Source organism: Podarcis filfolensis, assembly GCF_964270895.1.
Source record: "Podarcis filfolensis genome assembly, chromosome: 1".
In the NCBI taxonomy this organism is placed as follows: domain Eukaryota; kingdom Metazoa; phylum Chordata; class Lepidosauria; order Squamata; family Lacertidae; genus Podarcis; species Podarcis filfolensis.
The window spans coordinates 91,815,238-91,838,463 of NC_139604.1; the positions used below are offsets into that span (position 1 = coordinate 91,815,238).

A 23,226-nucleotide genomic window follows, 5' to 3' on the forward strand; every position below is an offset into this window, starting at 1 on the left:
TGCATGTTAAACCATAGTTTCCCATGGTATCCAAAACATTAATAGAAGGCTTTCCCGCAAACCTGATTCAGGATGTTAATTCTGAACCTGTAATTTCTCAGGATATATTTTGGTTTTTTTTTTTATTATTGTGCTATTACTATTGGCTTTTGCAGGGCAACTCTGGTAGCAGAGCTGGTGAAAAGAGCCAGAGTCATGTTACAGGACAAAGTGAAGGTGGAAGTTGGCAATTACGACAAAGTGCTGGATGAAGTGTGCTCTCAGCTGTATGAAGAAGGGGCACAGGCTCTTATTCAAGGCAAAGAGTAAGGAACAACAGCTGGGTGACGTAATAGATCTTCCCTTGTGGTTATGCTGCTGTCCTGGGCGGCCACATTGAGACTGCGCCCAGTATGTGGTCACTTCAGTTCTCACCTTGGTATCAGCCAGGATAACTACTGGCATATTGGCTCAGTTTCCCCTCTGGCTTTCAGGTGTAGGTACCCAAATTTAGAGGGAGCTGAGTAGGAAACTGTTCTGCTTTCAGTTACTCCCAGCAATTTGAATCCATTTGAATTCATATTTGGGCTGCATCCCTGGGGGGACTAAAAATACAGATTTTCTAATATCATGTCTTACATATAATGTTTCAGACGGTGCTTTTTATAATGCCTATGTACATCTACAGATTTTGCAGGAAGAAGGCCCCTGAGGCTGTGAAAATCTTGCTGCCAGAAGAGACATCTGCAGCAGTATGTATATTTTAGGATACTTGTCCTTTTTTATGATGCTTTCTTTTTGTTTTTTCTACATTGGAAAATTGTGCTTTTTTTTTTGACACGGTGACTTAAAAATGGCCAGAAGCCAAAAACTTCTGAACCTCGTGATCATCTAAAATAGCCAGGCCTTTTTGCTAAAACGAACAAGCATTTGAAACATTAAAGCTGTTTCTAAAATCTCAACATCCTCATTCAGTCAGTCACGTTAAAAGGAGGTGTGACAGTTCCTAGCTCTTAAGGCCCAAGTAATGCTTCCCTGCATTTTTTCCAGCTACAAAATAAAATGTTCCAATTGCCATATTCAAGGAACAGTTGCTTTATATTCCTCCTAATCAACATTTTAGCAGAAGTTGGAGGAGCTGAAGCCAATGCCCATTTATCGTTTCAGCAGGATGGTGAGAGACAAAAATCAGTCCCTCGATTTTCATTCGAGGCTAATTTTCCATCTGATTTCTTGTGCCTGCTGCAGCTTTGTATTGATTTGTTGTGACTGTTGTTGATAGTGTATTCACAGCCTTGAATGTAATCAGTGGAAATAACTATAAATCTCACCTGCTCTTCCACCCAAGGTTTTGAGCTGTGCAGCAAATATTGCGGTGGGACTAGCTACCGAGAAGGCCTGCACTTGGCTCACCACCAACATCACAGGTAGGCTTTTCCACTGTTTCTATGTGCTTTACCCCTAGGTGCCATTTGGTGGCTGTGGCGAAAAATACCTTTTCCCAGTATAAGCTGGTGTGCCAACTGCGTCTGTTTCTGAAAGAGGCAGATCTATGGTTTCCTTAAGTACTTTGGACCTCGTTTTTCAAAAGCCAAGCCATGGATCCCCTACTTTTGAAAATGTTTTGTTGTGTGAATGGTGCTACCATACCCTCCAACGTGTCCCAGCACAAAACTGGGATGTGCATCTTCTGGCCATTGCTCCTGCATGAGTCATGTGACTCGTGTGAACGCTCCCCCCCATGGGATGTTCCACATAGCTGATGGGTACATGCCACAGACTCCCCTGGGTGGCTATCAGCATGCAACCGAAAGCCTACAGACCACCAGTTGGGAAACACTGCTTTAGATACATCGCATATGAGCTACTGCAACACACTCTACATGGGGCTGCCTCTGAAAAGCGTCTGGAAACCTGTTCAAAGTGTGGCAGCAAGAATGCTAACGAGCTGGGGGTGGGGAGCATGTTACTCCACTACTGAAACCACTTCATTGGCTCCATGGTTGTTTCCAGGCCGAATTCAGAACTCTTGCAAAAGGGATCCGTCTCTCGCTGGCAGCCTGCTGGCAGGGAAGTGAATGAGAAGCGGGTAATAGAAATAACTGAAACAAGTGGTCCTGTTTTGCTGCCTTTCAGCCCCTGACAGATTACCCCTGAGGGTAACCCAGAAAGGCTGCCCTCTCTTGTTCAGATTATGCTGCTTGAACTTTGCAGAGGTGAACGGCCATATGAATGGTGATATAAAAGGAGGAACCACATAAAGCTGGTGCGGAGAAGTGGCTCTGTATTATGTAATGGGTGTCCAGTTTTCAGTGTCCAGGGTGTGAAAGCGAGTGTATGTTTTGGTTCCTTTTACAGCCTTGATTAAGAGAGAAGTGAAGGCCACGTTCAGCCGCATGCTGAAAACGCAGGCGCTTTCCCTGCCTAGTACTAGCGAAGCTGTGCAGAAGAAGAAGGGGTGCTCCCCAGGCTGTCAGCATCAGGCTGCATTCCCCTCGCAGATCATAAACGAAATCAAGGTATGAATCCGCTGCTCTCTCCTCTTAACCTTTGTTGTTATTCTGGCTATTTATTAACAATATTTATATGCTTCCCGATGACAAAATTCTCTGGGTGGTTTAGAGTAACATTATAATCGTGAAATACCGTATTTTTCCCTCTATAACACGCAGATTTTTTCTCCTAAAAAGGAAGGGGAAATGTCTGTGCGTGTTATTGAGCGAATGTGTGGTCCCTGGAGCCAAATGGCAAAAAAAATCAGGCAAAAATCAAATCGCGCGTCTCGGAGAAGGGAAACCTGAAAAGAGGAAGTGGCTGCTTTCCTGCATTCTGCCTCAGGGTCTTACTGCCCACCCTCCTCTGTTTCCTTGCTGTGTTTGCTCAAACGGAACAAAGAGCAGGGAAAGCCCCTCCCCTCCAGGCAAGCAGAGGGGAAAGCAGAGTGTCGTCTCTGTGCTCCGGTGCTGCTGAAAACATGCAGGAGGGAGAGAGAGAGAGAGAGATAGAGAGAGAGAGAGAGAGAGAGGAGAGAGAGAGAGAGAGAGAGAGAGAGAGAGCTGGCTGGCTTGGGTGGGTAGGTGAGGGAAAACTTTTGCCTTCCTTTCCTCCCTCCCGTTATACCCCTCTCCTGCATTCTTAGCCAGCTGCTTCTCTGCACACCCCTCTCGTGCTCCTTGTCCATTCTGTATTTTTCCTTCCTTCCCCACTTAAAATGTGGTTAAAAAGCATGGATCCACATGGATCCTCAGGATCTTTGCATTGGGTCACCCCAAATTCACCATCAGATCACATAGCATGTCCATGGCTACAGCCTGCCCCCCCCCCCAAATCACGCACCCACTGTTGCCTGGGGCTGCAATGGTGCAAAAACGTGGTTACAAAACATGGATCCTCAGGATCTTTGCATTGGGTCACCCCAAATTCACCATCAGAGCACATAGCATGTCCATGGCTACAGCCTGCCCCCCCAAAATCACACACCCACTGTTGCCTGGGGCTGCAATGGTGCAAAAACGTGGTTACAAAGCATGGATCCACAGGGATTCTCAGGATTTTTGCATTGGGTCACCCCAAATTCACCATCAGATCACATGTCTGTGGCCACAGCATGAAGCACAAAAATGATACATCCACTGTTTCATTCAGAATGTTTTTTCCCTTGTTTTCCTCCTCTAAAAACGATGTGCGTGTTATGGTCAGGTGCGTGTTATCGAGCGAAAAATACGGTAAGCAATGCAGTACAGCTTAGAAATTAAATAAACAGATTTTAGATAAAAATAAAAAGGTTTTCACTTGGCACCAAAAAAGTTGCAGAGGCAGGCAGGCTAGGCGAGCCTCTCAAATGAGAGCATTCACCAACTGGGGTGTCACCACCCAAAAGGCCCTCTCACCAGCAGCTGCCTGTGACACCTTTGTGGGTGCAGACAAAGCAGGGCCTCCAAAGATCATCTGTGGGCCTGGGAGGGGATCCTTTGATAGGTCATGGTAGGGAACTTCCAGCCATTCTCCTTAGAGGCTGAAACAGGTGTGGGGGTTTCATCTGAAAGTCCTTTGCAAAAAACCTCAAAGGAGATGCCACCCCACCTTTAAAGGAGAATGGAGGTGGCTGCCAGGGCAAAGCAGCTTTGAAGCTGCAACAGGTTCCCAGCTGGCTGTTGGGTACTTGGAAACCCCACACATTTTGAGAGTTGGGTGGTTGCTGCCTGCCTGCCAATCATGTGATGTCATTGGTGATGCCACGTGACTAACAGGTAGGTGGCACCACCCGATTTGGCTTGTAAGGCCAGTCCTGATAAGGATTCAGTCTATGGAGGTTCTGCTTTAGGTAACCTGCTCCCATTAGTAATTCGTTTGATGGCGAAAGCTACCACTCTCCCACCCCAAGCTTTTACTGTGTGACCTATTTCTGAGCATCCTTGTCTACAAGGAGGCTTATTTGATGGGGAAATGGGTGGGATAGCCCAGCCCTGTGCTGCCTTCCTTGCCGTTTCTCAGGCTTCACTGTGATATTTTGTCTTTTCTATATGGTTAGCAGAGCTCTCTAGGATTCCAGAACATATACGTGCATTCTGAGTCACAAATGCTGTTATATCTAGGATGTGCTGTGCCTTGCTGTCGGCCCAAGGAATGAGGATGAAGCAATCCAGTTTGTCGATCTGGAAAATTTGTTGGGAAGGTTGAGCCAGACCCTTGGATGCAGAAAGGTAGAAATGAGTGCATTACTTGCAGAATTATTTCTGACGTAGCCTTTTATCGGCAGTGGAGATGGAGAGAGAGAGAGAGGAGGGTGGAGGAGTAGTGTTAATATATGTACTAGGTTCAGCAGTTGTTTTCACTTTTTCTAATTAATTTATGGTTTATGTGTATGCGAGAGAATTTCTAAATTAAACTGCCCTCCTAAAGTTTACTTGTTCGGGAATTTGCTTGTAAATCATATGAAATACATACATGTATTAGTTAACAGCTTTCCCCCTTTTATCCACTAGGAAAGACTCAAACTGCCTGCTGGCCTGTATATAAAGCCATAGTTGTGCATGCCTTCATAATTGCTTGCAATACTTGAATACTCAAAATGCAAAGTGTTTGATAAGACAGCAGCCTCAGATACATTCTCTGTACCTGTGAAAGCATTTCTTCGTAGTCAGTTTTCAGCTTTGTGTTTTTCAGTTCATATGCCCAGCGTCAGAGCAGCAACTGGCCAAGTGCACAGTGGAGCTGGCTTCCCTTCTAGGTAAGAGCTGTAATTCTTATCCCTGTTCCTCTTCCCTTCAATCTTAATTAGACCATCTCATTTTGGAGGAGTGGCTGTCCCGAATGGTATCAAACTGTCAAGGCTTGCTTGCTTATGTATTTTCTATACCCCTCTTATCCGAGAATCATCTGGTTTACAATATAAAAACACAAAAATACAGTCATACCTTGGGTTACAGACACTTCAGGTTGCACGATTTTGGGTTGCGCACCGAAATGGGTTACTTCTGGGTTTTGGCACTTGCGCATGCGCAGAAGCTTTGAATTGCAACCTGTGCATGCGCACACGCGGCGCTGCAGGTTGCGAACACTGTGGGTTGTGAACGTGCTTCCTGCATGGATCACGTTCGCAACTTGAGCATCCACTGTACTATAGTAATAAACTATAACAAGTATAGTCAATCCATAGATTGTTTAATTAGCAACAAAGGCACCAGGTGAGCCTCCCTGGAGAGAGAATTCCACAAATGGGAAGCCACAAGAGAAAAGGCCTGTGTTGCCACCCTCTGGACCTCTCATGGATGAGGCACACGAAGAAGGGCCTCAGATGATGATCGCAGGGTCCAGGCATGATCCCACAGTAGTATTTGGGGAAGCTGAGTTCATTTGTTAGCTGTGAAGGCCTCCTAAATCGAGCGGGCTCACCCCATACCCTGGAGGTTCCTGAAGTCCTTCTCCTCTTGCGTGCATGGAAAGAGCTGCCCCCATCATGATATGATGTCGCTTTTTCAGAATTAAAAATAACTCACATGAGTAAGTCCAGCATTTCTATCTCAGTTGCTTCTAGTTTCAGATCGTGTTCCTATCCATGGGCTGACCTTCCCAGCCCCAAAGAAGCAGGAGCAGCAGCAAGCAAAGAACCGCTTCATCTCTAGCCTTCTGAAGTCCCTGCTCTCCATCTGGAAAGAAGACTTTGAGGCACCTGTACCCTTGCAGCTGATCTTCAGTAGGAAAAATGCTGCCTACCTTGCGGAAAACAAACAGGACAAGGTGGGGGGCTTCTGAGTGCTTTCAAAGCCACTTGCTAAACCTCCTTGTGCTCCTTACGTTTGGCATAATCATACATAAGACTGGGGAGTGCTTGGCTTTCACTGTTTAGTGAAAGAGTAAAGTTGTCACATACTATTTCCGCAAGGATGCCAGTGAGAGATATAGGTAAAAGTATGTGGAAATGCGGGTGGTGTTGTGGTCTAAACCACAGAACCTAGGGCTTGCTGATCAGAAGGTCGGTGGTTCGAATCCCTGCAATGGGGTGAGCTCCTGTTGTTCGGTCCCAGCTCCTGCCAACCTAGCAGTTCAAAAGCACGTCAAAGTGCAAGTAGATAAATAGGTACCGCTCCGGCGGGAAGATAAACGTCGTTTCCGTGCGTTGCTCTGGTTCGCCAGAAGCGGCTTAGTCATGCTGGCCACATGACCTGGAAGCTGTCTGCGGACAAACACCAGCTCCCTCGGCCAGTAAAGTGAGATGAGCGCCGCAACCCCAGAGTCATTTGCGACTGGACTTAATGGTCAGGGGTCCCTTTACCTTTACCTTATGTGGAAATAAATATTTTGTTCAGGAATTGCCAAGCTGGCACCAGTGAAGGCTTCTTGGCCACCAGGTTGACAACCCTTGTGAGTTTTTTGACTTTCTTTTTTGGGGGGGGACGGGGACTGGTAGACACTTACTTTGCCTGGGAGGGGCATGACAGACATCCGCATTTCCGATGGGTGCTGGGTTAACGTGATCACTATTTAGTGTTAATTTCTCCCTGTATTCCCACAGCAGAGATATTATAGCAGTAACTCTTTGTGGTGGCGTTCTTATTTACCGGCAGCAAGATGTTACAAGGATGAAGCACTTTTAAAACAAAGCAGGAATGTTATTTGGTTACACTCAAAAGCTTTGTGGTTACTGTTGCAAGGCACAATACTTGGTTTCAAATAGACACTCTTAATAGAGATGTTCAATAACTGTCTTAACACTGTAATCCTGTTACTGGTTAATGTAAGTTCTTTGTAGGAGAGCTGTTGGTTTACGCTATCCCGAAAACCCATCCAGCCTCTCCTGAAGTCCTAGCCTTTTCTTCACTTAGGTAGATTTTAAATCGTATGGCTGTACTGTTATATCCTGCCCTAGGAGTTTACAGTGAAGGGCAGGTAAGAAATCCTGTAAAAAATATAAATAAATAAATGGACAAACTGAGAAGGTGATATAAGGAATGGAGACCAGCTGTGCCGGAGAAATTAAGCTAGGTGTTCCTGCCTCCCTATGTATGTATGTTCTGCCTCTTCCATCTTTCTGTGCCTAGTCCCAGGGAAGTTTCAGAATCCTCAGGAGTTCATGTTGGGAGCATGATTATACCTCCAGGCTTTTAGATGGATGAACTTGTTATTGGTGGAACACTTTATTCCTTCCAAAGGTCAACACACATAACCAATTAGTAGCGTTCCCATCTAGGGAAAAAGCATAGGATCTAATTTGGAACTTTTGGCTAGCGGGAGAAACAGCTGCAGGCTTCCGTGCAAGACAGCTTCATGGCATTTGTGCCTTGCCAGCTGGGTTCGTTCTTGACCTGCCCCTTCCAAACCATCAGTTGGCAAATGCGATTAGGCAGTGTGCCTTTCTGGTGTGAAATCGCCCTCACAATTTTGGGCAGGAGAGATGTGGCTTTTCTTTCTTAGCCTTGTGCCTGGTGTTTCCTTGGTGTATCAGGCAGTATTTTCATTTAAGCAGGATTTTAATCATAAGGAAGTTCATTGGCATATTACTTGGAGGCCCTGATGCTCCCTGTTTCTTTTGCAGTGGGATTTGTTCTTGTTCCTGCTTCGTGGTCTTGTTGAGCATGGATTAATGGCAGATACGGAGATACAGTGCTGTTTGCATGACCTCCAGAAACTGCCTTGGCCTTCAGTAAGTATGCCCATTTCAGGTTTTTTGGGGTTCAGAGCACAGTTAACACACAAGACACTTTACTTCTCGTTTCCCTTATGCCAGCTGTGATAGCTACAGGTGGAGCTCATGTAACTCCTTGCTGACTAAGTGACTATCAGTTTGTTTCTTGGGCTAAATCCAAGGTGCTGGCTTTGACTGTTTAAAACCCTAAACCAGGGGATGGGAGCCTGCAGGTCTTCCTAGGTATTGCTGGATTTCTGCTTCAATGAGCCGCAGTCAGTATGGCCAATAGTTAGGGATGAAAGGAGTTGTAGTCCAACATCTGGAGAGCCACAGGTTCTCCACCCATGTCCCCAAACACCTGGTTTCAGGATGGTTTATGGGACCATCGCTTTGGATTCTACCACCATGTGTAGTGAGGGCATCCTCGAGAAATAGGTGCCGTCATGGAAAGATCTACCTTCTAACAATCCCTCTCAAGATCTGCCAGGTCCACTATTGCAATCTTCATGTGGATAGCGAAAGACTACTTTAGCAGACTTGGCGTTTAGTTTTTCCTGTATATATAAACCAGTCTACATCTCTCTGCTTGTCAGCTCATTGTAGTATTTTATGTTAATTATTTGTATAAACCACTTTGCAGTTGAAAGGCAGCCCATACATTTTAATTGAAAATACTGACTCACTTCAGCCTACATAAAAGTTTCTAATTTTTTCCAGTTCCCGTGGAACTAGAAATTAAGATGAACAAACTGATGTAAAGGCACAGGGACCACACCAAAGAGTGCTGTATGATACTGCTGATCTATTTATTTAGAAACCAATTATGCTGTAGTTCAGTGAAAGCCCTCTATCTACAGCAAGGTCAAAAAAGCAGTCAGTATAAATGACTAAAAGAATACAGCAGCAGCAGCAAAAGCACTTATGGACAGTGTTAATAGGACAGCTTGAAAGCATAGTGATTAACTCTGCATATTCCCCTACACTAATTCAAATTTTGTTCTGCATTTTTTTCCACAGGACTTCTCCAAGGAACTAGAAGCACTGTTACGAATATTTATTTCTGAGGAGTGCATTGCAGAACCAAAGACCCTGCCTTGTGAATTGGTGGGGCAGTCTAGAGGCCCCGTAGCAGCACAAAGCTAGCACAGAGATGCTTAAAAGCTGCTGAAATCGTTCATCACTTCCTGGCTCCGGTTACACTTGGGCATTACTGTGGACCTCCTTGGTCTTCTGCAAATAATGTCCAGATGTTTCAAGGGGAACACAGTGTTGCAAGAGGAGCCATTTTAAGCACCTTAATCGGAATTGCAGGAACAAGTCAATGTTTCTGCGTGTGACAGCATATAGGGGTTTAGGCCTAGAGCAGCAATGGGGACCCTGTGGCCCTCCAGATGTTGTTGGACTTCAGCTTCCATTAGGCCCAGCCAGCATGGTCAGTTGTCAGGGATGATGGGAGTCCAGCAGCAGCTGGAGACCAGAGGCTCATTTCTGTTCTGGAGTGTTGGAAGAGCCTGGAATCTGAACAGATGTATAATAGACTCCTAGGTGTCTGAGGATTCTTACTTAGGAAATTCTCAGTTCTAGTAATGTTCATGTGTGGCCTTTGGAGCAGAACTCGTAATGTAAGACTTCTATTTATCAAGAACTCAAGTTTGAAAATTTTAAAATCCTTTACTCCTTTTAAAAGGTCAAATCATGTCTTAAAATACAACAGTTTCCCAAGCATTGGCTTGTGGGTTTTTTATGAGTGTTTGCTCATAATGTAGATTTTAGTACAGTATATGTTTTTTTAAAAAATAATGAAGGAAGGTTTTCTTTTATTAGAGAAACAGCTTTAAGTGGCAGCATTTAATGAAATATTTTCCCTTTTTGATAGAATGCTTTGAAGAACTGCTGAGTTGGAAACTCTGGCATTCCAGCATGTTTTAAAAGACAATCCTTTCTTGGGTGTGCTCTATAACTCTGTAGACTTACCTATAAAAACGGGCATTTCCTGTGAGCTGCAGCCCCTCTTCTCCCCTTCCTTTATTCTTGCACCACATACTTTTTCTTCAGGAGTCCTGCTTGTCTTTTACTTTATTAAAAAGTAATAAAATGATTGTATATACCCCACTTGTTCATTCTTTATCCTTTGTATAACTACTTCAGCAAATTTCATGAATCCTCTAGATGAGGTTATCGCTCACTATATAACAAAATCTTCAATTTAGGCTACTTGAATGTTACTGATTTTGATCCAAGGAAGAGATTTGTGGAAAACATAAATTAAGGGTGCCTGTAGCTAAACCATTAACATGCTGTTGCAATAGTTCCATAACTGCCATTTTATGTAGTGGTGGACAGACAAGACTTGCAGCATTTATCTTCTACGTTACCTCTTTTCTGCTGCTCCTAATATATTAACAAAGTCTGGAACAAGGCAAAAAGGAAAACTGATGAAAGAGATTTAGGGCGGGGGGCAAGCTTAGCAACATCTCTTGATGCATAGCCTAGTCAAAATAGGCCAGGAAATAATGGAGCTTTTCTGTCATTTCCATATATAGAAAATTATTTTTATTGTGAGGATATGAAAATAGCAATCTTGGTTAAAAGCAGATATGGGCTAAAGATATGGTACAGTAACTGAGTATATTTCCCCCCACATTCAATAGAAGATTTCACAGAAAATAGTTTTGCCTCACTTTAAGATTAATCTTTTCATTCTAGGCATTCACAGGTACCATAGTGTTATAGTTGCAAAAGAAACCAGTTATTATATAAATAGTACTGTTGAAGTATCAAGTATTTCTAAAAAGCATACATTAATCGAATACCTGGAAAAATAATAATTAGCTTCAGCATATAAAACCATATATAAATAACTTAATTTGTAAACATAGAAAAACAACTGTGTGCAATTATAAAAATAAACATCTGATGCACTGTACAATAAGACATTATCCTTCAATAGGCACCATCTGTGTTGAGAGTAGAGTCCATCTTAGATGTTGTTCCTGCTAAAGCTGTTTGGTTCGTTAACAGAGTGCCATGTCCAAAAAAATTAAAAAGAAAACTAATGTAGCAAATACTTGGCCAGTGATTGGAAATATTTCCTAAAATATGTGATTGCTGGTACTGTGGGCAATTTACAGAATACCCCCCCCCAAATGATAATTATAGGCAAGACTAAGCTGGTGTTCATGATTCTGCAAATCATTTCCAGTTTCAATTGCCTCACAGGATTTCCGTTAATACTGTATTTGGCATAGTTCACCACACTTTTTTTTTTTTACCAAATAGAATTTCTGTGCTTTGATTTCTTGATAACTGTAATAGCATCATTGATGCTGACAGAAGGGGTTAACGATCCTATCCCTGTTTATTCTGAAGCAAACCCTATTAGAGTCAACGTAAGTGTCTTGAAGTAACTGCATTGGACTACAGCTTCAGTTGTGGCGCTAACAGCTCTTCTACACAACCAGCAGCTGAATGAGACTTGTGAAATTACTGAAATTTGAAGCAGAGTACCACCCCCATTTTTTGAAATCACATGAGTGCTAGGCTCTAGGCTGCAGGCTCCAGGCAGCACCATCCCAGAGCACAAGGCACGTCTACCAATCGGGGCAGAAAGGGGAGTGTCCCTCTTCCCCACGCTTCTGCCACAGCAGGAAGGAGTTAAAGAAACACTATGGCGCTAGTACACAACTACTTGGGATTACTATATAGCAGTTGTCAAGCTTACTTATTAAGCTCACATACCAACAATGTATGCAAACAGCCTTAGTCTCTGCCTCGTTTCCGTTGTGAGAAACAAGGTTCACTTCATTAGCTAGAGAAGTATTGCAGCAAAGGGAAGAAAGCTCATGGTCAGGTTATCTCCTGTTACTCACATGGAATGCTGCAAACAAGCTCCGAGCAGTGAAAAGTCCTAAGAAAACTGCTCAAGGAGCAGGTTCCTAAAGGACAAGAAGCAGGCTGGCAGAAAATGATGCAGTAGCTATAATACGATGCCATTGTACTACTTGCTTGCTAGGAGTCTTATTTTAAGAAGCAACCTGAATCAAGTTGTCTACACCTTCATATGAAGAAAACGTGCTTTTGGACACTAGTGGGGAGTTGGGAAAGAGAATGCTAACGCTATTCCTTCACTACGAACAACTGGAGTGGAACAAATCATAACGTGATTTATTTGATATAATTGGGTTTGATGGGTTACTGCAGACGAGACGTTGAGCAGCAGAAAGTGCAGTTACGTAATAAAGAGGAAGGAGTCATGGGGAATACCGATAAGCATGGTGGAGCTGGGAGCAGAGCAAGAAAAACTCTTGCTCAGGCCTGTACAGATGGGGAAGGCAGGTAGGTACACTTGCCCTGGTCCTTGGAGGGCTAAGTCAGCCAGGGAGCCCCACCAGGGACTGCTGGTTTTTGTTTGAGTTTATCACTTTATGCTTTCCCACCCCCAGGCCTCAGACATGCTCTGCATGGGCTTGCTTCCACTGACCCCTAAAATCAAATTCATCTTGGTAGGGTAAGCATCTTAGTGAATTTACCCTGCTCTGAGCTTATCTTCACAATAATTTAACCTGCTGCTGATACAGAGATTTGATGAGTTTTTAATCTAATGGCTTCGCTAGAGAATGTGTAAGAAGCTTCTATTCATAAGTATAGAGCAGTTGCTGCTCTACAGTAGACTAGTCCCTGTTCTTGTGTTGAGCTGTCGGTTTGGTGTGGCTCAACCCCTTGGGCTTGTGGCGCAGTGATTCTGTAGTAGAACGGTGTGTCTCTTCCTGAGTTATGGTTCTGACTGAGGGCAAACGGTGACCACAAGAGCTATCACACCAACCACTCTTGTTGAACGCCTGGAACTTGGTATACCCTCACTTCCCCTGGACAGGACTGGAGAGTTATCCAATCAGTAAGCTGACATTGTTCAATGATTAATATAATGCATTCTTCATTCACAAGTACCCTTTTGTTCAGGCACTCTGCAAAGGACATTACAGTAGTTTTGCTTCAGTGGTGAAGTGCTCCTTTAAAATAAATGTATCGCTAAGTTTCAAGTTTTTTTACATGGCTTACAGCATCAGCAGTCTTCCAATAGTCTGAATGAAGAAAGTTTTCAACTGAAAACTAGTGGTTACAACCAGGCTTTCGCCTACCAATATTGGTAGTTTGCAAAAGGAACACTTTTTGCTTGGCCATTGTTTCTGTTGAAGTTGCATTTCTTTAAAAGCTGAACAGGAAAACTCAGCCAAACGACAGATGCTTCATTAAGGTTTGGTGTCCGATTGCCATATCGGAAGCAGGTGCTCCTTAGTGGTTTTGTGTTGTGCAGTGAGCTTTCCTAGGATTTCTTTTGTCCTCCCATTTTTGAGTTATCTAGAAAACAAGTTCTGGCATTGCTGGTATCTTACATTTTGAGTTTGTGGACCATGTAAACCACACATACCTAACCAGCCAGAAAGTGGCCAAGCCTAGCAATCACCAAAGGCTGTCGCTTGGCAATGGAGCTCAGAAGCCTTGCAGGGATGGCTGGGGCACCAAGGTCAACCTGAAGCAGCAATAAAAGAAAGCTTTGTCAGTAAGCGTTGAGAGTCCATTTCAAGCTCTTCTGTAGAAACATGCCAAATTGTATCCTCTGCAGTGAGATGGGAGAGGCTAGCTGAAGGAGACTGCATTTATCAGGCAGGTAGAAACTGGATCAGTGGAAGCCCCCTTCACATGTTCCAACAAATGTGTTAAATGATAAACAGCTGCTACATGCATGAGCTTCCCGCTTCCAGAACACAATCATCCTTCATTAGGTTCCCAAGCCTGCTAGACTTCTAGTTTCTAGATCTGCACAGACACTTACCTGTACCATGTAGATAACTTTAGTGATATCTTTTCCATTCACCATATCAGGCTCTAATATCCAAGCACTGGGCAAAATCTCCCCTCGTACCATATCTTTACAGGGACGAGGCATCGACTCTTCATACACAGATTGAATGGCCAGGATGCACATATTCTCCTGGATGCAAAGAAATCAGAATAAAGAGCTACGCTGAGAAAAACCCAGTAGGTACAAGTGTGGAGTTTCTCTTTCTGTCTGTTTCCCCTTTCTTCTGTTAATTAGGCTGCTAGGCTTCATATAGTTCAGCTGCTTTTGTTAACAGGAAAGAACGGTTCATCACAATCAGTCTGATTTGAGTCACTGGAAATAATTAATCACTACAATCAGTCTGATTTGAATCACTGGATTTGTGTCCAAGCATCCATGTGTAGCATGGGATCCAAAATTGTAATTATTGATTAAATTTATGGAATCACCTATCAACAGATAAACCAAAACTAAAACCCATAACATAGCAAAAATGAATAAGTCCCCAAACGAGAGAGTTCATTGCAATAGAGAGCATAAAAAAACTCAGATATAACACACAATTAAAATGCTATGGTAAGTAAAAAGCTATTCAATAAAATATCATTGCAGTGATATTGTATGAAAGGTGTCCAACTTTCATCACAAAACTAGTTTTGATTATTTTCCTTACGCTGTGTTGGATGAGGATTATTGAACATTGATATAGTTACCTCTTTGGCTTCTACAGAGATGCAGCAGAAGTCTCTTGGTTGCTTCTGGTAGCACAAAGAAACGTCACTGACAATGTACACTGAAATTAAATCCATGGAGTAGAAATGAGAACCATTTCCCCATTCATTTAGGCAGACTTCAGTCAGACTTCACATTAAAAAATACAGCACTCGGAGGATTAACCTAGCTGTTCTCCCAGCTACTTGTTCCCATGATGCAGCAAACATGTCTCAGGAAATCTGGGAGGAGTGGTTTTAGGGGGGAAAGCGGGTGGAGGGAAGGGTTATGATTCCCCCCCCCCACCTGCTCCTTTTCATACTCACCCAGCTCAATGTTGCTGGTGATTTTCTTATGCACTTGAGCCGTGGTAATGGTTTTGTCATACAGATGTCTCTTACTAGGATCCTTCAACATGCACAATACGGTGGAAAGGGGTTTGTTGATCATGCCTGCTCCCAGGAACCCATGTTTGGTTGCTGAAGATGAGAAGGCTTTATAATAAACTAATACATCCTTCTCCACACATTGGTATCTGATTGGAAAGGCAACACGAAAGCGCATTTTCATTAAGAATATAATAAAAAGAATCTTGAGAATACATGAAGGAACAGTTGCTATAAACTTACTTCCAACCAGCTGTTGCCTGGCCATTGTAAAGATTCCTCAGGTCATTTGAGCATACTGCCATAACCTTTGAAAGCAATTAAAATTCCTTGTTATAGTTATGGTCGTTACAAATCCCTTACATTTAATTCAGCTTTGTTTCAATTCCGTGACTGAGCTCAGCTTGAGAATGGAATTCAGTATCCTCTTGTGAATGCCATAAAATTATTAATTAATGAAATTATCCATTAAAATATAGAGACTGGGAACTATGTTTTGCTATTCTTTGAAGAACTTTCATAGTAAACAAGCAGGCTAACTGGGAAGCATAAACTGCTGCTTTCCTTAGATCATAATTCATACTCCCATTTGCTGTCATTATAAAAACATCCACCATTCTGGATAAAAAATGCAGCAGCTGGTCAAAATCACGAGTTGCTGTTTCAGATATATAAAAACACTTTCAGTGTTTTTTTCTAAACCAGACCTTGGCAAATACGTTCAAATTATGTTAAGGTCCTTTCAGATGTATAAACTGCAATCATATAAAACATTTTCACTTCAGATTAAAAACAGCCAGTGAGATTATTATGGAACTTTGTGGCTTGATGCACTACCACACTTTAGGTCTTGGTTTTCTTATCCAATGGTGGGAAAGTACACTTGGACAGATAAAAGGACATCTATTGCTCTCTCTGAGAATCTTCTGATTCCCTCTCTCATTAAAGCAATATTTTACATTCAGCAGAGTACATTGGTATTTTCTTGCAGCTCTAAAGCAGTGAATTTTGTACCATTTGTATTCCCTCAGATTACATAGGGCCATCTCACAAAGGACAGCTTGCATTCTGTATAAGGAAAACAGTTGTAGACAATTGTGGGGGAAAATCATGTCAGTGCTTTTTTTGTTGCCATTATGTGTGTATAGGACCTGCATTCTCAGCATCTTTCAGATATACACATAACCAAAGAAATTATACTGCTAGTGTCAGGACCCTAAACATTCTTCCTTTTTTTTTTAATAAGATTTTTATTAAGATTTTTACATTACAAAAAATAAAAACAAACAGAAAAAGAAAAAAAATCTTTCCATCACATTATTTTTCATTTACTTGTTTCTTGGACCTCCTCATACCTCTCTTTTTTGTATTCCAATTCAATTTATTAGCTCAGCAATTTGTTTCCCTCTTTATTCTACCCAAATCTTTATTCTTAAATTGTTGTGATCTTGAAATTTTACTTTTATAAACCCATTTTTTTTCATATTCTTTTAACCCATTACAGCTAGAAACCTCTTACTTTTAATCCAACATTATTCTAAAGTTCATTAATTTTACAATATCTCTGTAAATAATCTTTAAATTTCTTCCAATCTTCTTCCACTGACTCTTCCCACTTATCTCCTAAACATTCTTCCTTATGTAGATGTTGCCCCCATGCAAGAAAAATATCAGATGTGAGGAGGCCCTTGTAAAGGGAAAGTTAAGAAGCAAATGTATAAAGCTTTTCTACAGCCTCCTCTAGTCCAGATAAAAAAAGAGCCACCATCACATTCACCCACTCACCTCTGCAGTAGCATTGGCCAAGACGTGTTTGGACAGATCTTCATATCCTTTCGTAGGAGAGGATGGGAAGGCGCTAGGTGAAACAACTAGGCTATGAGAATACCTATGGCTGGAAGCAAGTGGTGATGGGATACTGCTCCTTCCCACAGATGAAGAGGTCATAGGAAAAGTCTCTGAAAGAGATGGGACAAATAAGGAATCGATGCCACACCAGATGCTGCAGAGAGCTGGATTTGATTTGGATGATTCTTTCGCACATGCATGATGATCTTTGGGGAATCAGCTCAACAGTCTATTTAGCAAACAGGTAGTGATACTACCTAGGTTCAAAAACAAGAGTGGAGATATTCCCAGCTGTGATGCCCAGATGTATTCTGAGGTGAGCTCCCTCACCCTGAAATTCTTCCTCATAATATAAATCAAGAGTTACAAATTCACGCATGGTCTGCACTCATCATACTAAGCACTCAGTGTGACCATTGCTGCTGGCTTTATGTCAGAAGCTGATTCTTTGAACTCCACCCTCTATTGACCAACTTTGCTAGTCTAAGGTGTAACAAGTCTAACATGGCCAACCCTATGGACCCGTGGTCAACCAGAGGTTTAAAAAATATACACAGAATATCTTCGCTCCAGAGAAATCGGTTGGGTTGGGAATTTCCAAGGTTGAAGTCTGTTGTACTTACACATTTGCAGCCCAATCCTCGTGGAGACTATCCATTTGGATCTTAACTAACCAAGAGCTCTACAACAGGTAAGTATTGTACCAAAGCAAAACTCCACTTGCTCCATAAGGTCAAAGTTGTGCATTTGTTTCCTGATTGGTTGCTTGCTTGCTCTTTTCACTTGTTCACTGCTGGGGTGAGTTTCATGCCTCGGAGATTTTGTGCTCAATGGATGATCTTTCCTCACAGCTGCCTTCCCTGACTCCCACACTACATTTCTCAAGCAGCATGTGTGAACATATATGCAATTTGGAAAGGAATAGATGCACAAAGAATTATGAGCCAATAAAGAACTGAAAATGGAGGACTGGATGGGAGAGTCTTCTCCAATGATGCTCATAATCGTCATGTCATTGCTGAGCTGAAAGGAGTTAGCCCAGCGGTCAGCAACCTTTTCCAGCTGTGGGCTGGTCCACCGTCCCTCAGACCATGTGGTGGGCTGGACTATATTTTTTGGGGGGGAAATAACCCAGAGATGTATTTTAAATAAAAGCACACATTCTACTCATGTAAAAACGCCCTGATCCCCAGACAATCCGCGGGCCGGACTAAGAAGGCGATTGGGCCACATCTGACCTCCGGGCCTTAGTTTGCCTACCCCTGTTAGCCCATCACTTGAGTCAGGTATTTACCAAGGAAGTGTACAATAACAAAGGTTCCAGTGCATTCCTATCAGCAGACATACATCCAATTGATTTAATATTGATATTCTTCTCCCCCATGAATTTTACAATGTCTCACCACCAGCTTTTCTATAATATGTAAAGGATAATTAAGTAGTTGACCCTCGTGGTCTTGTTCAACTCTATAATTCTATGAAGGCAATATATGTTTCCCATTGAAGTGTGCCATAAGATGTTGCTAACTTGCTGTGAAATTTGGGGACCTGCATTTTCTTGCAACATGTGAAATAGCTACTGCTCAACAACTGTATCTGCTAACTGCTTTATAATGCCATGGCTATTTTACTTCTCTCCTTTTAAAAAACAGATGACCCATCCCATGGAATTCATGATAAGCAGATTTATTTAACCCTCACCACTTGCAGAACCCTTTTGAAGCTGTTCAAGTACATAAAGCTGACGGTTTCTGGTAGATGAGCGGCCTCTTGCATCATCTCTTGTGTGTTCTGCATCTTTGGGAGAAGTCTGCTAGATAGAAAAAAAGGCAATGTGCATTCACAGGTGAAAACCAATAGCCACACTCTACTCTATCAGCTCAATATCAGTCCATCCCCTTTCCTTGCCTTCTGTTACCCTTAGTGGCTTCTGCAGCAAACTTCCAAAGCAATCACATGATTGCTTCACTTTTTTATGCCCTAAATAAGGTGTGTCTAACACTTTTCAGGCCAAAGACCATATTGACCCATGACCAACTCTTCAGGGTCTCATGATAAAGTGGGTGTGGCAATTTCCCTGCAAAAGGCCACTTGGGAGGGGGGATTTCAAGGGCATCAGAACTTTTCGCATCACAATGTTGAAGAAGAAGAAGAAGAAGAAGAAGAGGAGGAGGAGGAGGAGGAGGAGGAGGAGGAGGAGGAGTTTGGATTTGATATCCCGTTTTATCACTACCTGAAGGTGTCTCAAAGTGGCTAACATTCTCCTTTCTCTTCCTCCCCTACAACAAACACTCTGTGAGGTGAGTGGGGCTGAGAGACTTCAAAGAAGTGTGACTGGCCCAAGGTCACCCAGCAGCTGCATGGGGAGGAGCAGAGACGCAAACCCGGTTCACCAGATTACAAGTCTACCGCTCTTAACCACTACACCACACTGGCTCTCAATCTGAATTCCACCCACTGTATTTCCTTCACTGAAACACATTGTTTTCCCAGTAGTGATGTATGGAAGTGAGAGCTGGACCATAAAGGCGGCTGATTGCCAAAGAATTGATGCTTTTGAATTATGGTGCTGGAGGAGACTCTTGAGAGTCCCATGGACTGCAAGAAGATCAAACCTATCCATTCTTAAGGAAATCAGCCCTGAGTGTTCACTGGAAGGACAGATCCTGAAGCTGAGGCTCCAATACTCTGACCACCTCATGAGAAGAGAAGGAAAAGACCCTGATGTTGGGAAAGATTGAGGACACAAGGAGAAGGGGACGACAGAGGGCGAGATGGTTGGACAATGTTCTCGAAACTACCAACATGAATTTGATGAAACTGTGGGAGGCAGTGGAAGACAGCGTGCTCTGGTCCATGGGGTCATGAAGAGTTGGACATGACTAAACGACTAAACAACAACAAGCCAAGCATCAATTTGTACTGTACCCTTATGCTTCTTTGACACATTTTTTACCTGGCATTCTTGTTTGCCAAGGATGCTAGTAGGATAAGTGGCTGTGTTACTACTGTTGTATCCAGATGTTGGTCCTGAAGACAGACTGAGGGTGGAATCTGTGCATAAAGTGCTTGTGCTTACAAGGGTCTTCAGTTTGGTTTCTTCCTGTAATTAACAGACCAATGTTATTAATTCTAGAAAAGCAAATAGTTTTGGAGTTCGTTCACACAACCACTTAAGATACTTATTTTCCATCTAGTTCTTTTTTAATATCTCATTCTGATTTAGTTTTTGCCAGCTTGCAATTTACATAATGATGCTAAAGTGAGTGACTGGTCCTGTCTGCACTTTTGCTTAACATGCAAGTAATAGATTTCCTGAAAACATAAGCAACTGACAACTTTATGAGAAATTTAAGCTACCTATGGGAACCAGTGCATTTTCTTCTTCTCACTTTCTCTCCTCTGATGTGCACACCTGACTCTGAATCTAGCACTGATTTCCACCCCTTCCAGACACTTGGCATCTTTATCCAGAGTCCTCTTTAAAAAAACAAAAATTTAAATGTAGGGTTTTAAAACAAACACACACAACAACAACAACCTTGAAATATTATTCCAGGCAAGGAGGGGGGGGTGTCTTCATGACTGCCACAAGGGTTTGCTAATTAACAGACTGTATGGCCAGCTAGGAAGGAGGTTGCATAACTGATAGCTGTTACAAGGACCAATCAATTTGCACTCTGCATAGGTGGTTTCTGCAAAAAATGGGGGAAATTGGTTACTCCTCAGTTCACTTCTCTGAGGAATATTGGGCATCTGGCCAAATAAAGGTGTGAGGATCTACAGGATGTGTGTGTACACAGGCTTATTGGGGCTCTTTCTGAATCTGTAGTTGGGATTTTTTTCTGTTTGTGGGATGCATATTTTGGGGGTATATAATCCTGTTACATTTAGACAAATATCTTAAATAGTTAAATTCTAATCTGAAAAATGGATATGGGAAAAAGTGATTATCATCATTTTTGTTGGTTAATTTTAGTCAGTTGCTCCTGTACTACTAGAGAAATGTTTAATGTTTGATGTTTATCACTTTTTTATTATTAACATTAATATTCCGTTGGGAGCTACTCAGTGTGGCTGGGGAAACCCAGCTAGATGGGCAGGGTATAAATCATCATCATCATCATCATCACCACCACCACCACCACACTGTTTAGCATTTTTAGGACAAAAATGTGGATGCAGCTCAGAACCTTCTGACATTGGGGTGCCATTTCCATGAGTGATAAACTGTGTTTTACCTATTTAATGTGTTTATATCCCACTTTCCTTCTGTGGAAATCAAGGTGGTATACATGGGGTCCCCATGCCATCTCTCATCCAAGCACAGATGATACTGTACTGGCTTTGCTTTAGAAAGGTTATTGCATCACATGCCTCTAAATAGACACAATCTTCAGTGGTTTAGAACTTGCCTTCTGTAGTTGAGAGTGCATCTGCTCTCGAATGCGCCTCTTTTCTTGCTCAGCTCTTTCCCGAAGCTTGTCCCTGGCTCGTGCAATTTCCATTTTGGTCTCCTCTCGCGCCCTCTGGTAATCTCGGAGCAGCAACTCGATCTCCGAAGGATGCTGGATCTTTTTTGGTTCTTGAATTCTTGCGGGGGGGGGGAATGAAAAAATCATTACAATCATTGTCTTTTATTAATAGTGGTAAATATTAGAGCAAGCACTGCTTTATGACACTAGAATGAGAATGCACTTTAAAAAAATTAATAATATTGCTTTCTCCTTTAGCTTTTCCAATTCTACAATATCTTTTTTCAAGCAGAAATCACGGGATGTGGTGTGGATTGTGCTTCTTCCCTACTGAAAATCCTTTAGGATTATGGGGAGAATTCAGTTTGACAACAACCCAGGAAATGAAGCAAGAGAGGCATTAACATAATAATAAGAAGAAAAAATACTTCTATCTACTTCCAAGACCGCCCTTCTTGAGATGTGATTTTGTTTTAATGGCTGAGAAGAGAGTTCAGACGGATCAAATAAGGCCTTCAGCTGGCTGGAACATGAACATGAGCTATCTTTTAGTCTCCTCAAATGTATCATCAGTGCTGTCATACAATATGAGTGTTTTGACACCAGTAAAGGCCCTTGGCCATCTCTACCTTGTATTTTCCACAACATCCCGTCTCAGTTGTTGTAGGTATTCGCGGCGGCGGCTAGGGAGATCTAAATCCCTCTGGTTCGTTTCCACTGTCTGCAAAAGGCTGAGGTGCTTTTGTGGGCTGAGGCTACGGCTCCTTCTGAAACACTGAAGCTTCTCCTCCCGCTGCTTTCTCAGCATTTCAATTGACTTCCTGTGCCTATAGTGGGGATGGGGAAGGGGGGGAGAGAAAGGTTGATACTTCATATAAAATTTAGGGCCATCTGAGTTTTCAGTCTCAATGGAAGAATAATTTTTAGATACTAGTGATAAAATCCTACTTTCAGACATACAGGTTGATCCTAAGAATAATTACTCAGACGTAAGTGCCAATGGAATTTATGGAGCTTACTCCCAGGCTAGTGAGTACTGGACTGCAGCTTTATCTGCTAAAGAGTTTTATCATTGTATTTTCATTGCTACACCGGTGTATTGTGTATGGCAGCTTCGTCAGCAGATTGGAATTCTTAACACTACCTACCACTGCCTTAACTGTGTCAGAGAAGAATTTGGTTGTCTGTTAGGAGCAATGATAAGTGGCGGTGCTGAATAGATGTTTATGTTGTTGAAATGATAATCATGCCCTTGAATGGCTTATTCATTCATACAGTGGTACCTCAGGTTAAGTACTTAATTCGTTCCGGAGGTCTGTACTTAACCTGAAACTGTTCTTAACCTGAAGCACCACTTTAGCTAATGTGGCCTCCTGCTGCTGCCGCGCCGCCGGAGCACGATTTCTGTTCTCATCCTGAAGCAAAGTTCTTAACCTGGAGCACTATTTCTGGGTTAGCGGAGTCTGTAACCTGAAGCGTATGTAACCCGAGGTACCACTGTATATATATCCTCCACTCAGTGAAACTCTTGCAACTTTGAGGGAAGAATGAGAGGTGGATTACGTGAGATATAAGGCTGTTGCTAAAAACAGTAGCTAAGTCAGGCTTCCTCAAACTCAGCCCTCCAGATATTTTTGGCCTACAACTCCCATGATTTTTAGCTAGCATGACCAGTGGTCAGGGATGATGGGAAGGGTAGTCTCAAAACATCTGGAGAGCTGAGTTTGAGGAAGCCTGCTCTAAGTGAAGTTCCCAACTTTCCTCTCTGTAACAGCTGATATAACTTTTCCAGGATGATGGTGTGGGAACAGACCTTGGCTGAAGCTCGTGATTAGTGAGGAGAGAGCTTAATCACAA

The 23,226-nt window shown here is 42.6% G+C and overlaps 2 protein-coding genes across 6 annotated transcripts in view; one reads left to right on the forward strand and one right to left on the reverse strand.

Moving 5' to 3' along the window:
- CDAN1 (codanin 1) overlaps nucleotides 1-10,219 on the forward strand; it is a 30,615-nt gene extending 20,396 nt beyond the window's left edge. Inside the window, exons 20-28 of one of the 2 annotated variants that reach the window (XM_083606252.1) lie at nucleotides 156-305; nucleotides 668-731; nucleotides 1,328-1,406; nucleotides 2,338-2,498; nucleotides 4,575-4,682; nucleotides 5,146-5,209; nucleotides 6,017-6,219; nucleotides 8,015-8,122; nucleotides 9,125-10,219. In XM_083606252.1, the coding sequence (XP_083462378.1) occupies nucleotides 156-305; nucleotides 668-731; nucleotides 1,328-1,406; nucleotides 2,338-2,498; nucleotides 4,575-4,682; nucleotides 5,146-5,209; nucleotides 6,017-6,219; nucleotides 8,015-8,122; nucleotides 9,125-9,250 (1,063 nt within the window). In that variant the 3' untranslated portion in view covers nucleotides 9,251-10,219. Of the gene's footprint in view, nucleotides 1-155; nucleotides 306-667; nucleotides 732-1,327; nucleotides 1,407-2,337; nucleotides 2,627-3,709; nucleotides 4,683-5,145; nucleotides 5,210-6,016; nucleotides 6,220-8,014; nucleotides 8,123-9,124 lie in introns of those variants that run through there. The other variant, XR_014546298.1, reaches the window with a different exon arrangement.
- A 418-nt stretch (nucleotides 10,220-10,637) lies between these two features.
- The window catches only part of STARD9 (StAR related lipid transfer domain containing 9), an 86,011-nt gene continuing 73,422 nt past the window's right edge, over nucleotides 10,638-23,226 (reverse strand). Inside the window, exons 24-33 of one of the 4 annotated variants that reach the window (XM_083606069.1) lie at nucleotides 21,999-22,196; nucleotides 21,310-21,487; nucleotides 19,851-19,997; nucleotides 18,596-18,704; nucleotides 16,832-17,004; nucleotides 15,290-15,354; nucleotides 14,987-15,195; nucleotides 14,663-14,742; nucleotides 13,941-14,099; nucleotides 10,638-13,637 (exon numbers count right to left, since the gene is read on the reverse strand). In XM_083606069.1, coding sequence (XP_083462195.1) covers nucleotides 13,536-13,637; nucleotides 13,941-14,099; nucleotides 14,663-14,742; nucleotides 14,987-15,195; nucleotides 15,290-15,354; nucleotides 16,832-17,004; nucleotides 18,596-18,704; nucleotides 19,851-19,997; nucleotides 21,310-21,487; nucleotides 21,999-22,196 — 1,420 coding nt within the window. In that variant the 3' untranslated portion in view covers nucleotides 10,638-13,535. Of the gene's footprint in view, nucleotides 13,638-13,940; nucleotides 14,100-14,662; nucleotides 14,743-14,986; nucleotides 15,196-15,289; nucleotides 15,355-16,831; nucleotides 17,005-18,595; nucleotides 18,708-19,850; nucleotides 19,998-21,305; nucleotides 21,488-21,998; nucleotides 22,197-23,226 lie in introns of all 4 variants that reach the window. The other 3 variants (XM_083606067.1, XM_083606068.1, XM_083606066.1) reach the window with 3 other exon arrangements.